Source organism: Eptesicus fuscus, chromosome 13, assembly GCF_027574615.1.
Source record: "Eptesicus fuscus isolate TK198812 chromosome 13, DD_ASM_mEF_20220401, whole genome shotgun sequence".
NCBI classification, from domain to species: domain Eukaryota; kingdom Metazoa; phylum Chordata; class Mammalia; order Chiroptera; family Vespertilionidae; genus Eptesicus; species Eptesicus fuscus.
Genome location: NC_072485.1, coordinates 76508847 through 76528770, shown reverse-complemented (window position 1 = coordinate 76528770; position 19924 = coordinate 76508847). Strand labels below are relative to the sequence as shown.

Genomic DNA, 19924 nt, shown 5'->3' with positions numbered 1-19924 from the left:
TCCCAGGTTTGATTCTGATCAAAGACACATGCCCAGGTTGCAGGCTTGATCCCCAATAGGAGGTGTGCAGGAGACATCCATCAATGATTCTCTCTCATCATTAATGTTTCCTTCCCTCTCTCCCTCCCTCTTCCTTTCTCTCTGAAATCAATTAAAAAAAAATTATTAAAAAAGACTATGTTCCCTATGTCACAAGACTAAGAGATTTACCCTGAGATTAAGGGCAAACGTAAAACAGACCCATCTTAGTGTGAAACCAAGTCACTACAAAGTCCAGGTGATCTGCCAGTAACTTAACTCCATGCTAAACTCAACACGCTTCATAGGAAGATAACCACATCCAGCTTTACAGTGTTTCACTTGGACATCTGTACAATGTCCAAAAGGAAGTGTGACCCACAGTCAAGAGAAAAGGAAACCAATCCCATGATAGTCCAGATGTTGAATTAGCATACGAGGATTTTATAACTATGGTTATAAATATGTTTAATGATTTAAAGAAAAAGATGGTAATGCATATGGAACTGCAACTATAAAAAATACAAAAATTTATAGAATGGAAATCTATAAAACTGAAAAGTAAAATATCTGAAATGAAGAATTCACTAGATGGGCTTAACCGTAGACTGGATATGATAAAACAAAGGTCAGTGAACATGGAGATAGATCTATACAAATTACTAAATCTGAAGAACATAAGAGAAAAAAAGACAGGTTAAAAAACAACCTGAGGCCCTAGCCGGTTTGGCTCAGTGGATAGAGCGTTGGCCTGCGGACCAAAGGGTCCCAGGTTCAATTCCGGTCAAGGGCACATGCCTGGGAGCAGGCTTGATCCAATGTGCAGGAGACAGCCAATCAATGATTCCCTCTCATCATTGATGTCTCTATCTATCTCTTCCTCTCCCTTCCTCTCTGAAATAAAAAAATTTAAAAAAGAAACAAAACAACCTCAGTATCCTATGAGATAATATCAAGTGGCGTAACATGCATGTAACTGGAATCCCAGGAGGGTTAATCTTATTACCTCTTTTTGTTATAAGGGTCTGATCTTCTGTACGAAGAGGGTTGCTCTTTTCCCATTGTATGTATTTCTTCCACATATCTACCTGCTGAGCTTCTTGAGGAGTATTCTGAGGAGGCACTGAGGGAGCATTGCGGTCCAAACCTTTCATTACTGTCTCATATTCCTAGATAACAAGCATTTAGCATTCTTTGGTAAGCATAGGAACAACTCAGATATACAAAATGTTGATCAGTTTGGAATAATTTGCTAAAATGCCAATTTCTTCCCAATACCACTTTAATATAATCTAAATATTTAAAATCAGGGAGAAAGATTATAGCAAGTTACCTACCCAAGAACAGGTTATCAGGACTGGGTGAAAAGAACACCCCTGTCCATGTTCTCTCCAGGACAGAACATGACTGATGACCTGGTGGCATCATTACTGCCATCTTTTGAGAAACTGTGTCTTTTTAAATTTGTATCACTAGACTATTTTCCCTAACTTCTCACGGTGTCAATTAGTGAAAAGCTATGCTTACAAGACAAGAGTCTGTCTCTGAGAGCTGTTATTAGACAACAGTAATGCAGTGTTCAGATATGCATGAGCAAATAGGAGGGAAGGATAAGAACTTCATCAATTATAGTTGGAACCTTGTCTCTATGACCAGTTTCTATATTTAAAATTTTTCTTCCAAACTCAATTTATTCTCTTTTGCCCTTTAACATGTCTGTAAAGAGGTATTTCATTAGCAGCGGCGCACTAGAAGAGGTCAATGGGGGGAAAAGGAGACTTTCAACAATAAAGAACTATTTTAATTGTCATTAAGATTTCTAATGATTGAAAATATTAAGAATAATACCAGACAGGAAAAGCTCTTGTGTAAACAACATACTCATAACAATCATTAAAATAAGTGGCCTGACAAAATTTCATACCTTTGCTACACGCCTAGCATTCATGTAATCTCTACTCCGATCTTCAATCATTTTTTTAGCTAAATGAATATTGATACCCTAAGGAAAAAGAAAACATATGTTTTAAATTAACTATACTTTCATATTAGTACAATATAGTTAAATTTATTCATGTACTAAATTACTTTAAATTTTTTATTTTAAAATACTTTTTCTTGTTAATAAAATAAAGGTTCAATCACATTATATACTTCAGAGATCAAGGAAGATGTGCTGAAGTCTGATATGAACTGGCAATAAATTTCCATAGATCAGGAATTTCTAAAGTTAGGGAATGATTTGGAAAGGATACAAATTCTATTTCATATAAAATTTGAATAATAAAGAATGATGAGCCCTATCCGGTTTGGCTCAGTGGATGGAGCGTCGGCCTGCAAAATGAAGGGTCCCAGGTTCGATTCCGGTCAAGGGCACGTGCCTGGGTTGTGGGCTCTATCCCCAGTGGAGGACTTGTGGGAGGCAGCCGATCAATGATTCTCTCTCATCATGGATGCTTCTATCTCTCTCTCCCTCTTCCTTCCTCTCTGAAATCAATAAAAACATATATTAATTTAAAAAAATAATAATGATGTACAGATTCATTTGGGAGAATAGCTGTGGGTTAATCCTGAAAAGCACTTTTCTAAGTCTGCATAACTTGCAAAATAACTGCAGGGGAAAAAAGGGAAAAAAAGAAATGCAGTGGTAGAAGTAGACATAAACATTATCATTCATGTCCAGCAGATCTCAGAGAGTAGACCAAGAAACTGATTTCCAAGACCCTTTCAGTGAGGTCCATAAGATCAAAACAATCTATAATAATAAAAGTGTAATATGCTAATTAGCCCGGACAGCTGGACAACCTTTCGGACAAAGCTGGGGCTGTGAGGGCCGAGCCCCTTGCATGAACTTCGTGCATTGGGCCTCTAGTTTTCATGTAATACTAAGACATCATTTGCCTCTCTTACAAATATACAATGGAGTTTTTCAGAGACTATGTGACATTTAATATTATAAAAGATTGAATTTAGAAGCAAATATAATCTAGCTATTAAGCTCGCTATTAAAGAAATTTGCAAAAATACAAAACAATGCCAATCTTCTCACTAAATTTTTTCTTGTTTTGGAAATTATAGTTTGTTACAATACTATTTATGTTAAAATGTAAGGAGTTTTCTGTTGTAAATTTAAATGATTAAAAAGTATCTTAAAATTTCTGTTTTAATGTTAATATGCAAAATATGATATATAAAACCCATATTAAAATGAAAAATTCTTTGTAGTCTTCAATATTTTTAAAAATCCCCCCCAAAAAAGTTAGAGAGCTACTGCTCATACCTACGGGGGAACGATTTTAATACTCTGCATAGTTCTTCCAAATCATAGTGGACATATGAGGAACTTTCTTTTAACAATGAAGCTTATTTGGCACGTACGTTTACTTATTAGCTCAGATGATTAAAGCATATGCCAATGAGCCAAAAATCTTGGATTGCAGCTCCACATTTCACAAATGCAAGCCAACAATCGTATCTATAACTAGGTAAAAGAGGTGCATTGCAACTGATCACTACTATTGGAAAAACAATTCTAAAAAGGTACCATTTCATAAGGGATCAATGTGTGGGTATAGTTTAACAATGAATAAAAATGGGTTTTGTTAGAATTTTGATTTTTCCAGAGTATCTCTAAAAAAATAATAATGAGTTTCTCAAAACCTTGCAAAAACATCAGAAGTGGTTCTTTCATTACAATCAACATAAAAACAGACATGCACAGCACTGATATGCAGGTACCTAATATCAGAAAGGCTAGAATCCACAAACCCACAACGCATTAAAATTAAAATGGTGTGGTTATTATAATTACTCTGGCCTAATTTACCTCTTCATACTTGTTATAGTCTCTCCAGAGTTGTTCAATGTTGATCATTGGATTAACACAACCTCGTTGATAAACCCTTCGGACAGCTGTTATTCTCTGATTTTCTGCATAAGATCCAACAGCTTCCCTGGTATTGGATAAGAAATGCCATCAATCATATTATACCTAAATCAACTGTGCACACTGAAAAAAAATCAATAAAAATACTTACACGCCTTTTAAGAAATTGATGTAATCCACCCAAATCTAAGAAATAAAATAAAATGTTAGTAACTTTCTTGATATTTTCAAATTTATAAGGTGTATATATTAAAAATATTTTAACTCTACCTGATAAGACATAATTTCCATCCCAATTTTATCCAGTGCAAAATCATATGCTTGAGCCATTTTTTCTCTGAAATAAATGTGAAAGACGTGTGTTTTTTTAAATTGTATTTATTTATTTTAAAAATGATTTTTAATCCTAGCCGGTTTTGCTCAGTGGATAGAGCATGGGCCTGTGGACTGAAAGATTCTAGGTTCAATTCTGGTCCATAGCACATGCCCAGGTTGAGAGCTCAATCCCCAGTGTGGGGCATGCAGGAGGCAGCCAATTGATGATTCTCTCTCATCATTGATGTTTCTATCCCTCTCTCTTCTTCTCTGAAATCAATAAAATATATATATATATTTATATTTAAAAATGTATCTATAACTAAAACACAATCATAACTTCTGATCACAGTATCAGAAAAGCATTTGAACCTTTTGTATGTATAAACGAAAATGTAAAGGCATCCTTGCAAGTACACAAAGTACTTCTTTTGGTTAGCTTGCCAATGTCATTTGTTTCTTTTACCTTCTGCTTGTGAGCTTATCAATGATCAGGCCCAGGTTTTATTTATTTTTCTATCCTTTAAATTGCTTAATCTTATATGTAAACCAGAGTAAAATGTGGAAATATCTGGTGTAAGCAGGTAAGTTACATATGAAGATCTATTAACTCTTAAGTAAAATTTAGAGTAAAAGAACTTCCACTTCAATATAAGACATTACGGATAATGAGGAAAAGAAGATAGAATTCTAGTTATAGATAAAACTTAGAGGTGTGTTTTAACATTTGGGAAGGTCCATTACTTAGAATCAGTGTAGTTAGATGGGTGGGCGAGAGTCAGAGCAGGGAAATTACACAACAGAACTGTCAAATAGGCCTTGCAATACTTAAGTAACACACTGCATCACAACCTACCAAGAGCGGTGCCATGACAAGTAATAAAATGCTCTTTATTAACTTTGACAACAAGCCTGTCTCTTTCTCTGGAGTTAAGAGAAGGTGAGTTACTGTGGGACTGACTGTGTGCCTGGGGATCACTTGCATTCTTAAGACCCTGATTTAACTTACTTGTAACTTGGTAGTTTGCCCTTGGTTTCTCGGACATATGAAAGATAACACTTCCATAAATCAATGTGCAAAACCTTCATAAGGCATCTCTGAAATAACTATAAATACAAGAAAATATTATCAGACTCCATGGGTAAATTTCACAGGTACGTGGGTAAAACAGAACATTAAAAAACAAACTTAGCTCCTTTCACAAATATATCTTCTTACAAACAAATGGCAAATAACTCCTTCCTAGTTCTTAGTTTTTATTATAAACATTTTCAAACATACAGAAGTGCTGAATAAGTACAATGAACTATATAATCACTACCTAGATTTAATAATTGTTAACATTTTACTTTATTTTCCTTATATGGTAAGTCCTCAGTTAAGCTTCAGCATAAAAGTCAAAGTATCTTTAATAGAACTCACCTTTTCAACCTTGTCATAATTTTTAGCTTTAATCTGAAGAGAAACAGAAAAACATTGAATTAACATCATTCTTCTTAAAGTATTAAAACACTACCTCTCATTAAAAAAAACTAATCTTGCAAATTCATCTCTATACTTTCCTGTTAATTCTGCCTTTCTAAAATAAATAATAGAAGTTTGAACCCAATTATGGATATATGCATTATAAATATATGCCTTATACAAATTCATCCTATATGAATATTTTCTTGTACTTATTCATGTTGAAATTTTGTAAAATAGTCAACAAGATGAATACAAAGCAGAGTAGAACAGAATTTTTTGTTGTTGCTAATTTTGACAAAATTTTAGGCACTCAGGCAAACTACTATATTCCAAGCCCTGGGGCCACCAGTGAACACAACCTGCACAGTCTGCCCATGTTCTGACAGAGCTTACAATTTATGGAAATAAATGCCAAAATGAGGGAAGTACAGGGTGCTAGGTGCATTTAGGAGGAGCACAAGATTCAGACTTGGGGAGTTGCAAAAGACTTCCTAAAAAGTTAAGATGTTAAGAATGATGCGTTATACTGGTAAATAAAGGGAGGAGTTATTCCAATCAGGAGGAATGGCATGTGCCAAGGCCAAGGTTAAATATAATTAGATTTCCTTTTCTTTTCCAAGTATTTTCATCAGATGGTAGGTAGGATTAGTTGCTCAGTTATGATTTATCAGCATGTCTTTGTTTTACTCTAAGTGAATGATTGGATTGGTTAGAGAAATCTTGGCTTGTGGTCCTTCTCCCTCAGCAGTATATATCAATTTTCCCAGTTTTCTGGCTTAAGATATTGCAGGTGAGAACTCTACAGTCTCTTTTTCAGCTTGAGAATTTTCTTCTTTTTAAAATTGTCTCTCTTCCTTCTGTTCCTTTTTCCTTTAGAACTCCTATTATACACATTATGCCTCCTTATTCTATCTTCAAAATCAATTATTTTTACCCTTTCTTTGATCTAGGTTTAAAAATATTTGTTCTGTTAGATTCTCCAGGCCACTAATTTGTCTCCATGTCCCTATCCTCCTCCATTTGACCTGTTCTGTAGTTGATTCAAAAGCAATGATTTTTGGCTCCAGATTTTAATGCTGACCTTTCAATTTCATTGTGTTCATATTATTTTGTTCAAGTTGTTCTCTCTCCCATTCAGCAGCTCTCTTTTGTTGGGGCCTATCCTGACAGTTGCTGCATCATTAACTGCAATTATTTTTTCTGTTTATTCCCTGACGCTGTGTTGGCAGCCTTAGGATAGACTGATCCCTTCCCTAATATGACAGCTATGTAGCAGGTGTAGACAGGAAATAGGCTGTTGATAGTCCTCTGACAAAGATCCAGAAAGAAGTCTTTGCTCAAGAGTAGGGAGGGCTCAGCCCGCCTGATGTCCACATTCCTCTGGGGTAGAAAGGCAGTCGAGGACTTCCAAGTGTTTCTATGGGTTAGTTACTAATACCTTGCCCTAGGCCAGTGATGGCGAACCTATGACACACGTGTCAGCACTGACACGCGTAGCCATTTCTGATGACACGCCGAGGATAAAACATTTGCTGCTCCTGAGGATGAAACATTTGCGAAACAATGTTTTTTCCTCAAAGTGACACACTACCCGAGTTATGCTCAGTTTTTTGGCGAAGTTTGACACACCAAGCTCAAAAGGTTGCCCATCACTGCCCTAGGCTCTCCACCAGCCCTCTTCTTTGAGACAGCCATAAAACCCGAGGTTTCCTTGAATCCAGCTGCCATGCTCAGTAGAGGTAAATAGGCTGAGAATGGCAGTGAAGTAAGATGAGTTAAGTCACCAGCTTCCAAAGGCAATGACAGATTATATACAGTTCTTACAATAGGTTAGCAGTGGTCGGCAAACTCATTAGTCAGCAGAGCCAAATATCTACAGTACAACGATTGAGATTTCTTTTGAGAGCCATATTTTTTAAACTTAAACTTCTTCTAACGCCACTTCTTCAAAATAGACTCGCCCAGGCCGTGGTATTTTGTGGAAGAGCCACATTCAAGGGGCCAAAGAGCCGCATGTGGCTTGCGAGCCGCAGTTTGCTGACCACGGGGTTAGGGAAACCAAACTACTGGGAAAATTGGCAAAGAATATGAATAGGTGATTTCCAGAAGAGAAAATGAAAATGGTTAAAGATAATATGGCAACACATGCAAACTTACAAAATGGGAAAAACAAAAACAGTTAACAAAGTTAATGTTCATCAATAGAAAAATAGTTTCATCAATTGTGGTGCATTCATATAAATAGTTTCATCAATCATGGTGCATTCATATTATATACCATCATGAACTAGGACTGTTAACAGGTAGTTTGAGGGAATTTTCACAAGATTTTATTGAATAAAAAAAAGATTAAAATGTGTATAATATATTCCATTTTTGTAAAACAATGCTCAAAAAATAAATCTTGCACTGGCCAGCGTGGCTCAGTTGGTTGGAGCTTCGTCCCATGCACCGAAGGGTCACGGGTTCCATTTCTGGTCAGGGTACATACCCAGGTTACAGGCTCCATCCCTGGTTGGACATGTGCAAGAGGCAATTGATCAGCGTTTCTCTCTCATATCCATGTTCATCTCTCCCTTGCTCTCTAAAATTAGTGGAACATATCCTTGGGTGAGGATTAAAAATAATAATAAATAATCTTATTTGTATACATGTATGTTTGTATATGATTTTATAGGCATGGAGAAAATAAGAAACACACACAAAGTTGTTAATGTAGTTGATGGGCAGAGTTCTATCAGTGGAGGAATAGAGAAGAGAAAAAAGAGGCTTTACATCATGTATATGATTTCATTCATGCATTTCAGTAAAAATTACGTCTCTATATGTATAATATATATAAACATGCTTACAGGGTGCTACTTGAAAACCAAAGCTTGATTTAAATTTTAAAAAATTCTTGATACTGCTTTGAAGTTTGTCTTGACATCAGATTCTCAAGTCTATCATTAACCAATCAAAAATGCCTCCATTTAAATACATACACATAGCCCTACCTGGTTTGGCTCAGTGGATAGAGCATTGGCCTGTGGACCAAAGGGTCCCAGGTTCGATTCCAGTCAAGGGCACATGCCCAGGGTTGCGGGCTCGATCCCCAATAGGGGGCGTGCAGGATGCAGCCAATCAATGATTCTCTCTCATCATTGATGTTTCTATCTCTCTCTTCCTCTCCCTTCCTCTCTGAAATCAATAAAAATATATTTAAAAAATAAAAAATAAAAAAAAATACATACACATAGCTTTAAAAGCATACTAAAACTTGCTTATATCTAAATAATAAAAGTAATGCTATATAATTACAAATGACAGGTCCTTAAAATTTATTTTTGTTTTCAGTTCTCAAATTTCAATGTGCAACCCATCTGAGTTGTTAAAAGTGTAGAATTCTGTTTTGTAACATGAATCACAAGTGCAGAGATTTTTTTAAATGGTTGGAAATATACCAACATATGACCAATTTATGTGTTAAGTGTGATGGAATAATTGTTTTTTCAAAATTTCTATAATGTAGTTATATTATTTTTGTAATTTAAAAAATTCTTACAAGAAAAAATTGAGGATAATTTTTAATACTCACATTCTGATATATCTACTGCTAGTCATAAAAATTTGTCATGAAATTAAAAAGTTTTTGCACAGCAAAGGAAAACATCAACAAAATGAAAAGACAACTCATGGAATGCGAGAGCATGTTCACCAATACATCTTCTAAGGGGTTAATATCCAAAATGTATAAAGAACTTATAAAACTCAACACCAAAAAACAAAAAGAAAAACAAACAAACAAAAAAACAATGAAAAAATGGGCAAAAGACCTGAATAGACACTTTTCCAAAGAGGACATACTAGTACAGATGGCCAACAGACATGAAAAGATGCTCAATGTACCCTTGCTGGTTTGGCTCAGTGGACAGAGCATGGGCCTGCAGACTGAAGGGTCCCAGGTTCGATTCCAGTCAAGGGCACATGCCCTGGTTGCGGGCTCGCTCCCCAGTGGGGGTAGGAGGGCATGCAGGAGGCAGCAGATCAATGATTCTCTCTCATCATTGATGTTTCTATGTCTCTCTCCCTCTCCCTTCCTCTCAGAAATCAATAAAAATATATTTTAAAAAATGATACTCAATGTCACTAATCATCAGAGAAATATCACCTCACACCTGTCAGAATGGCTATCATCAATAAGTCAACAAACAAGTGTTGGCAAGGATGTGAAGGGAACCCTTGTGCACTGTTGGTGGGAATGCAAATTGGTGCAGCCACTGTTGAAAGTAGTACGAAGTTGCCACAAAAAATTAAAAACAGCCCTGGCTGGTTTGGCTCAGTGGATAGAGCGTCGGCCTGGGGACTGAAGGGTCCCAGGTTCGATTCTGGTCAAGGGCACATGCCCAGGGTTGCGGGCTTGGTCCCCAGTGGGTGGCATGCAAGGTAGCCAACTGATGATTCTCATCATTGATGTTTCTATCTCTATCTCTATCTCGCCTTCTCCCTTCCTCTCTGAAATCAATAAAAATATATTTTAAAAATAATTAAAAACAGAACTGCCTTATGACCCAGCAATTCCACTTCTGGGAATTTATCTGAAGAAACCCGGAACACTAATTTGAAAGAATATATACATCCCTATGTTCCCTGCAGCATTATTTACAATAGCCAAGATTTGGAAGCAACCCAAGTGTCCACCAGTAAATGAGTAGATAAAACAGGTATAGTACATTTACACAATGGAATACTACTCGGCTGTAAAAAGGAAGAAAATTTAACCCTTTGCAACAGCATAAATGGACCTGGAGATCATTATGCTCAGTAAAATAAGCCAGTCAGAGAAAGACAAGTACCATATTATTTCATTCATATGTAGAATTTTTTTTACTCATATGTAAAATTTTATGAACTAAACTACCAAGCAAAACAGAGACAGACTCAGAGAATAGGCAAACAGCTCTAATAGGGGGATTTTGATAGGGAGGTGGTGGAGGAATTGAGCAAAAAAAGAAAAATCAGAGAAAGAACTCATGGATCTGAACAACAGTGTGGTGATTGCCAGGGGTAGGAGATGGGTTAAGGTGGTATAAAGGGATAAATGGCGATGGGGGGAAAAATAGAGAAAAAAATTTATCATACACTTGAAATTTTATTTTTTTGCTGAGTCATTTTAATTTTACCAAGACATGAAAAGATGCTATGGAGGGAAAGGAATAAAAAATGTCAAATTGTCAACTTCCTATTTTTATTTTATAAAAAAGGAAGATAATTAGATTAGCAAAAGCAGGCTCTGAATTTTATTAAATTATAGTGGCTATTGGGGGAAGAGTAGAACAAGTGTAACACTGAATAAACATGGATCTATTCTTGATACATTAAAAAATTTTTTTATAAGTTTGAGTCAAACTGATTGCATATGGCAGGAAGCAAGATCTCAAATGGTCCCTATTCCTGATACTTTTAAACACTTAATTCTAGTCCTTTGTTACCTTCTATGATTATTTCTCAAGCATAATTTAACATTAATTATCTTTTGGAACTAAAACTACCCTCTAGGCATTTACTGAAACTAATAATCACAGCAGATTATTTAACCTTGCAAAATGTAAACCTTATCAAAAGAAATATCTAATAAACTATTGATAACTATGGTAACATCCATTTTTAACAGTTTAGATATGTGCCCTTTACCTGGGTAAAGGAACATTCTATATAATAAAAGCCTGATATGCAAATCCACCAAACGGCAGAATGACCAGTTGATATGACGCGCACTGACCACCAGGGGGCAGAAGCTCAACACAGCAGCTGCCCCCAGCCCGCAGGCCCCAGGCCAGCCAAGGTGGGTGCCAGCAGGGGCCTCCTAATCACCCTGCCAGTTGCCCCTCAGATTGGCCCTAATCGCCGGCCAGGCCTAGGGGGTACGAATTTTGTGCATTGGGCTTCTAGTTTTTATATGAAGATGTAAAGAAGTAACAATATTTAACTGTTTGAAAATAAATTAGTTTCCCTAAGTAATATTAGGAATATTTTTCATATTTCATTGAACATTTTATAAAATGGTGTAAATGCCTATAAAACTAACATTTTTCTTTATGGAGAAATCTCTACAAGTAAAGAGCATTTTGGCTGATTTCCTCAATATCAAATTTTTTCTTATGAGAATTTTTTATTTTTTTAAATATATTTTATTGAATTTTTACAGAGAGGAAGGGAGAGGGATAGAGAGTTAGAAACATCGATGAGAAAGAAACATCAATCAACTGCCTCCTGCACACCCACTACTGGGGATGTGCCCGCAACCAAGGTACATGCCCTTGACTGGAATCGAACCTGGGACCCTTGAGTCCACAGGCCGGTGCTCTATCCACTGAGCCAAACCCCTTAGGGCGAGAATTTTTTAAATGTTATTTTTAGAAGTACCTATCAATTATAATCATCAGTAATAAGTAACTATACAATTAATTTTAAATAATTCAAAAACGTTTTTGACAAGTGAATCCAATGGACATAATTCTATAGAGGAAAGTAAACAAACCAAACAATTTAAAGTCTCTATATACTTTGTTTAGGATTTCATATAAAATAACCATTTGAGCCGAAACCGGTTTGGCTCAGTGGATAGAGCGTCGGCCTGCGGACTGAAGGGTCCCGGGTTCGATTCCGGTCAAGGGCATGTACATTGGTTGCGGGCACATCCCCGGTAGGGGGTGTGCAGGAGGCAGCTGGTCGATGTTTCTCTTTCATCGATGTTTCTAGCTCTCTATCCCTCTCCCTTCCTTTCTGTAAAAAAACAATAAAATATATTTTAAAAAAAACACAAAAAACATTTGAGACAAGCCAATGTTTGTTTTAAGACACTACAGGGTTAGACCTCATTTCAAATGAGTTTACATAGCAATTGCTTGTAACAAGTGGGATAAATAAATGAATTAATTGCAAATATACATTCCTAATTTGTTCCCCATATCTTTCAAAAGATTTGCACTTTTGTGGAATTTAAGACAATTTACTAGTAAATTGAGTTTGAGCTGTAGAAGCTGATTCTGCTTGTCTTTTTCATTCTAAAAAGCTTAGCCCCAATCCTGAAACCTAAAAGCAAATGGCATCCTGAACACAAATCCCATCTTCCATTCATTTAGCCTTTTTCACTACTTTTTTCTGGGGCTAATTTCTTATACCCAGAAAAAAATGTATTGGATATTACAGACATGTTATTTTAAGGAATTTGGAAAATATTGAAGAATGGCACTTTAAGTTCTACCAAATTTTTTAAAAATATATTTTTATCGATTTCAGAGAGAGGGAGAGGGATAGAAACAATGAGAATCATTAGTCAGCTGCCTCCTGCACGCCCCCTACTAAGGATCAAGCCAGCAACCTGGGCATGTGCCCTGATCAGGAATAGAGCTGGGTCATCGATCGACACTGCCCTAGCCAGTCTGGCTCAAAGAATAGGCCGTCGGCCTGTGGACCAAAGGGTCCCAGGTTCCATTCTGATCAAGGGCACGTACTTTGGTTGCAGGCTCCTCCCAGCCCAGGCCCTGGTCAGGGCTTGTGCAGGAAGCAACCAATCAGTGTGCTTCTCTCACAGTGATATTTCTCTGTCTTTCCCTCTCTCTAAAATTCAATGGAAAAAAATACCAAGTGAGGATTTAAAATTCTTTTTAAATCTAAAAAACAAATGTATGCTTACATATACACAGATGTAGATTTAACAAATTGGCTAAAATCTCTTGCTGTCCCATAAGTTTTGTTCCTTGAGACACTTAAAATGTGTTATAGAAACAACATATCTGTTAAATAAGTAGAGAAAATAAACCAGTTATAGTAACATTATAATTGAAATTATAATTTGCTAAGCAGATTAGTTTTAGATTGAGTTTACATTCCTTTTTTCTGTGTTGTATTAATCCTTACAGAGGACATTTTTTTCCATTGATTTTTAGAGAGTGGAAGGGAAAGAGGAGGGGAAAGAGAGAGAAACATCAATTGGTTGCCTCCTGCGCACACTCCAACAAGGGCCAGGGATCAAACCTGCAACCCAAGTATATACCCTTGTCAAGTACTGAACCAGTTACCCTGAAATCCGATGTTCTACCCACTTAGCTCCACTGGCCAGGGCCATTTTTATTTTTTGTACTAACCAAATTTGGTGTTAATCTTCCACTTTTCTGAACCAACTAAAAAATATTTGCAGTGTGTGCTTCAGATTGACCAGGTGGATATGGGGCCATGGATCTGAATTTTATTAAAGATCTTATAATCAAGTTGGAAACAGGAAATTACTGGGAAGAACAGAGGACTAAATTTAATTAGTATATCTCCATGTCCTATAAAATCAAGAGGAAAAGGAGTCCCATGCAAATTAGTTACTGAAGAAAGTTTTGCTGAGCAGATGAAATCCAGGAAAAAGGGTTTGTGTAAGTCAATGAAGTAACGTGAGTTTCTGAAGTTTTCTGTGTAATGGTGGCAAGAATATGTATTAGGAAAGTAGGCTGGCTAAATGTGGTGGCGGTCCATTATAGAGGGCCTAAACAGAAAGCCAAGCAGAGTTTAAAACTGACATACACAAAAACTGGATGTCACCCAATAATGAAAGCACAGAAACTATGGCTTATCAGTAGGGTAGGGGGGTGAGGGAGAGTGACATTGGGGAAGATAGGAAGGTGGCTTTCAGTGTCATAGGATAAGGCAAGAAGGCACTGGCAGAGAAGTAGCTATGAAACTGTTGCTGTCATCCTTAACTGGGGTAACAGTGGCCTGGGCTTTGGGAGAAGAGGGGTCAGGGAGAGAAAAATAGTAATACAGACGGGAAAAACCAGAGGTACTTTTTCATGGGAACAAAAATGAAAAATGTTATGGTAATTGCTATAAAGTTTACTTTATTATTTTTAATGCAGTATTTTATTTATTGCTTTATTTTTAAGAGAGGGGGGAGGGAGAAAAAGAGAAACACTGATTTGTTGTTCCATCTATTCAAGCATTCATTGGTTGATTCTCGTATGTGCCCTGACCAGGGACCAAACTGCAACCTGGGAGTACTGGGGACAATGCTCCAAACAACTGAACTACTTGTCTAGGGCAAGTTTACTTTTTTTAAAGTATATTTTTATTGATTTCAGAGAGGGAGAGGGAGATAGAAACATCAATGATGAGAATCATTGATCAGCTGCCTCCTGCACACCCCCCCTACTGGGGATCAAGCCCGCAACCCAGGCATATGCCCTTGACCGGAATCAAACCTGGGACCCTTCAGTCCGCAGGCCGACCAGGTTAGGACTACTTTTTTCTTTTAATTTTAAATGTTTTTATATTGATTTTAGAGAGGAAGGGAGAGGGAGAGAGAAAAATTGATGTGAGAAACATCCATCTGCTGCTCCAATTGGGCATCAAACTGGCAACCTTTATATGCACGAGATGACAATCAACTGAGCCACACTAGCCAAGGCCAAGTTTACTTTTTATTGGATTTAATGTGGTAACCATAAATAACTCAGAAAAAATTTTAAAGTTAGGACATAAGGTATTGGTTTTCAAATAAAACCAGTAGGATTAAAGATGTGTATTTGAGTCACTGCTTTATTATCTCAAAAATAGCCATTACCAGGCAGAGAAAAGGAACAGAAACCCAGAGTGCTTGAGGTAAGAGAAAGGATAAAATCACATCTAAGAAATCAAAGGAGAACACTAAGAGGAAAAAGAGAGCTGACAGATGTTTTATCCTGCTAAATAAGTGTAAATTATACTAGACACCTAGTATCAAGGAAAATGTTTTACCTAGTCTTTCTTAAAGTCACTTTTCAAAAACTGGATTACATTTCTCTACTTTTTGAGCAATGTGCCTACTCTTCCAGTATTTTCCTATCAACAGATTTATGAATGTGGAAAACAACACATTTCCTTGTTCCATAAAACTTTATAGTGCATTCCTCAGACTAAAATGTTTCTATCCAAATCTGCTATTCAAACTCTCAATTTTAGATCTGAAATTATTTTAATTACATTATGCAATTCTGCCATTGATACTTTTTATCATTGTATCCAATAAAATCAGCATTTGTATTATGAGCCATTCTAGTTCTCTCAATCCTATATGCATACATTATTTCTACTTTTAATTTATATGACTTAATTCCACATTCTTTTAAAATGTTCATCAAATATTCTCCAAGTCATACTTTTCACCAGAATTATACATTTACTTAATCTTTTCCTCTTTACACTTGGACAAACTATTTTACTAAATTCTGAAGCAATTAAAAAAATCTCATTACCTAACTCAATTTGAAAGATCATGCCAGCAACTTTTGATAGTGAAATACCAATTCTAAATGATCATACATGTTTAAAGATACCTAAGTAAAATTGTATGTTAGTTTCTTATAAAGCAAAAAATGGGAATATGAATGTACAACAATAAAGGATTGCTTAAGTAGCACACATTTGTATGTACTAATTTAGCATATTTAAAAGTCATTTTGTATAATGAATAACAAAAATATAAAAAACATGTTACAACAAAGTTTTGAGTTTTTGTTTTATAGATATCTATATTTAAAAAAGCTAACAGTGGTAAAAGATAGTAGAAATATGGATTATTTCCCATTATGCTTACACTTTTCAAATTTCCCTGCAATAAACACATTATACTATTTTATTTATTTTTTAAAAATAGATTTTTATTGATTTCAGAGAGAGGGAGAGGGAGATAGAAACATCAATGATGAGAATCATTGATTCGCTGCCTCCTGCACGCCCCCTACTGGGGATTGAACCCACAACCGGGGCATGTGCCCTTGACCAGAATCAAACCCAGGACCTTTCAGTCCGCAGGCTCTATCCATTGAGCCAAACTGGATAGGGCTATATTACTCTTTTAAATAAGAAATATACTAAGTTTTATTTTCCTTTTTAAACAATCACAAGTTCTGTTTTTCCTTCCTCATCTCTTTTTTCAACTTCCATTCATTTGATATATCATTATGCTTACTTTTTAAAATTGTACCATTTAATTCCAAAATTTTCATTCATCCACATATTTAGCTTCAGTGACCACTGTTTATGAAGGCCTATTATAGAGTAACTGTATATTTTCAGTAGACCATCTAGGTATCATCCTATATAATAAAAGCTGCCTAATATGCTAAGTGTCCAGTAGAGCGTTCAACTAATCAAAGCATAATATGCTAATGATATGCTAAGGCCACTCAACTCACTATGGTATGCACTGACCACCAGGGGGTAGACGCTCCAACATGTAGGTTAGCTTGCTCCTGGGGTCTGGCTGATCGGGACTGAGCGAGATGGGCCGGTCACACCCTGGAGCCCTCCCTGGCTGGCCAACCTCCCATGTCCCTCCCCAGACCTGATCATGCACCAGTGGGGTCCCTCAGCCTGGCCTGCGCTCTCTTGTAATCCGGGACCCCTCGGGGGATGTCAGAGAGCCAGTTTTGGCCCAATCCCACAGGCCAGGCCAAGAGACCCCCACTGATGCACGAATTTGTGCACCGGGCCTCTAGTTCCATCATAAGAAAAATCCCACAGGGCATGTTTGTTTTCTCTAGCCCTCCTGCTGGTAATTTAAGACTGTATGTCCCAGTATCTCGTCCTTTTTTGAGATATGGCTCAATAAATACTACCTTTCAGAAAATAAAATAAAATCCCACAAAGGCACAGACTTTTATCAGTTTATTTCCAAGTACCTAGAATAGTGCCCAACATATAGTAGACATTCAATAAGTATGGCTAAGTAAATGTGACTAAAAATCTATCACTGATTAAATATTCAGTAGTTGTGGAATTAATATTATACTAATTTAACTATTAATGGAAATATAAACATGAAAACATGGAACTTGTATAGAAAGCTCAGGAGTTCTGTTATTCTTGTTTAAAACAATACCACACTTAAATAAAAGGTTTTAGGAAGAGTGATACAAATTATACTTTCAATCAATTCAGAATAAAATACTATCTATCCTAAAAAATAGATAAGGACCTATTGAAACTCTAATATGGATTTTGAAAAGATTTTCACATGGCTTAGAGAGTTCCATGTAAACACCCAAATCAATTTCATTTTTCATTAATTCTCTTGAACGAAAACATGATTTGCCATCTAACACTGCCTCAGATAACAAAGTAAAAGGTGAGAAACTGGGATTTTGAATGTGGAGGTTTAAATAGGTAGATATACCTACCAAATAACCTTTATAAAAACCAAGAAAAAATCAGGTTAAATCACTAAATTCCAGCACAATTAAGAGACAGATGAATCATTTTCCGCTGAGAGACATGTTCCAAAGATGAAATTTTGGTTCTATTTTAACAAGTTAAGTTCTATTTGGAAATTTTAAGTATTATCTCCAGAACGTTTAAAATGTAATCTAATGGGTACTTATTTAAATATTTCCCCCCTTACTCCATAAGTTCCTAAGTGCATTTCTCCAAACAGGGTCACATTTAAAAACTGAACAAAAGCATGCACTATTTTTTCTGGAACTTTATATCAGTTGGTTTGAAATGTTTGGTTTGTATTTACATTTCATCCCTCCAAAATATGTTTTTGATATTTCCCAAAGTGATACCACCGAAAGTAACTAAGTTGAAATCCCATATGGAATACCCACTAAGGTTTCAGTAGACAAGAAGGAAATAAAGATCAGATGGGAATTCCTGCCATTAAAAGGAGATTTTTGCACTATAACTGAAATGTAATTAAAGTTCAAGAGGGAAAAAACCTACAAGCTCTGGATCAAGATGACATTTTATCCTATAAATGAAGTCTGGAGGAAGGCTCCTGCAATCTAATAAATACATGGTCATTCTTTCTGGTGGATTCTAATATACGGATCTAATTTTGTCCTGGTTTTATGTAACAAATTAGTAAGAGCTGTCAGATTACCAAAAGCTGTGATATAGGAAAAATAACATTTCCCTAATACTGTTTCCCAAAGAACCTGAGCTCCCGACAGTCCTTTCCTAATCACCACCTAAACCTGAATAGGAACAAGACCATTCTTCTGTTCCCCTCCCTCCATCATCCCACAATATGCACACACAAAAAGTATTAAAATAATCTTAAGGATGGGCTTTTAATTGCTACAGTTGAGATACACTGTTGAATAGGAAGGCAAGCATGTTGGAAAACTAGATTGTATGGGCCCTGGCCAGATAGCTTAATTGGTTAGAGGGTCATCTAGTCCCAATTAGCGAAGTTTGCAGGTTCAAGAAGCAACCAATCAATGCATAAAAAAGTAGAACAAATTGATATTTCTCTCCCCCCACCCCCTTTCTCTCTCTCTCTCAAAAAAAAAAAAAAAAAAAAAAAGCAATCAATATCCTGCGGCTGGGGAACAGAGGAAAGAGGGTGCAGGGGGAAAAAAAAATCAATATTTTATTATAAACTATATTTTAAGAAATGTTTAATTACCTCATGATTGGGAAAACTAGTTTTTAAAATATTTAATATTAAATAGTACAAATATAATCCATATGCTACGTAAAACTCACATCAAAGGGATCTCTATGATTCCTAAAAGATGCTTTCATTTTTCTCGTATTTTCAATGACTTTATTGAATAACTTAAGAAAATGTATACTGTAAATCAAAGATTTTTCTTCACAAATACTTTATAGGCAAATCAATTTAAGGGGAAAAAATGTAACTACCAACAGAAACATACTCTTATTAAATCTATTTAAAATTATCATTACATACCAGCAATTCAAGTCTTATGTCTTTCTAACATTGAGTAACAATATAAAAGATTTGAGACATGTATAAGAAAAATAATTTGCAAACAAGATTAAATGAGAAATGGATTTTAAGGAACTAAATGAAATAATAAGCAAAAGACATGTATTTGAAAGAAAAATATTTAAAGCAAGTAGTAAAACACCAAAACAAAGGAAAATATTGGTCTTTCAAAGATACTTATCATTCCTTCTAATCTGACATTAAGAAAAACATTAGAAGTAAAGATAACATACTATTTAGTTATCTCAAAATTATTTGAACTTCTAGTAATCATGCAAAGGTTAAATGTTTCCCTTAACTATCCTAATATATCGTGTTCCTGCAAATTAAGAAACAACAGAAAAATGGGGTAAAGGAGATCAGTTCTCAGAAAAATAAATATACAAGGTCCTTGAAAATATGAAATGTACTCAATCTCATTTATAAGAGAAATGCAAATCAAAACCATATCGAGATTATAATTCTTACCTAAGAAAACTGGCAAAAAATTAAA

At 35.7% G+C, this 19924-nt stretch overlaps 1 protein-coding gene across 1 annotated transcript in view; it reads right to left on the bottom strand.

The window, feature by feature from the left end:
* The window catches only part of CSTF3 (cleavage stimulation factor subunit 3), a 75559-nt gene that overhangs the window by 15744 nt on the left and 39891 nt on the right, over positions 1-19924 (bottom strand). The window contains exons 4-10 of the mRNA XM_028153690.2: positions 5643-5675; positions 5229-5326; positions 4175-4241; positions 4056-4090; positions 3845-3971; positions 1943-2020; positions 1025-1187 (exon numbers count right to left, since the gene is read on the bottom strand). Coding sequence (XP_028009491.1) covers positions 1025-1187; positions 1943-2020; positions 3845-3971; positions 4056-4090; positions 4175-4241; positions 5229-5326; positions 5643-5675 — 601 coding nt within the window. The remainder of the gene's footprint in view (positions 1-1024; positions 1188-1942; positions 2021-3844; positions 3972-4055; positions 4091-4174; positions 4242-5228; positions 5327-5642; positions 5676-19924) is intronic.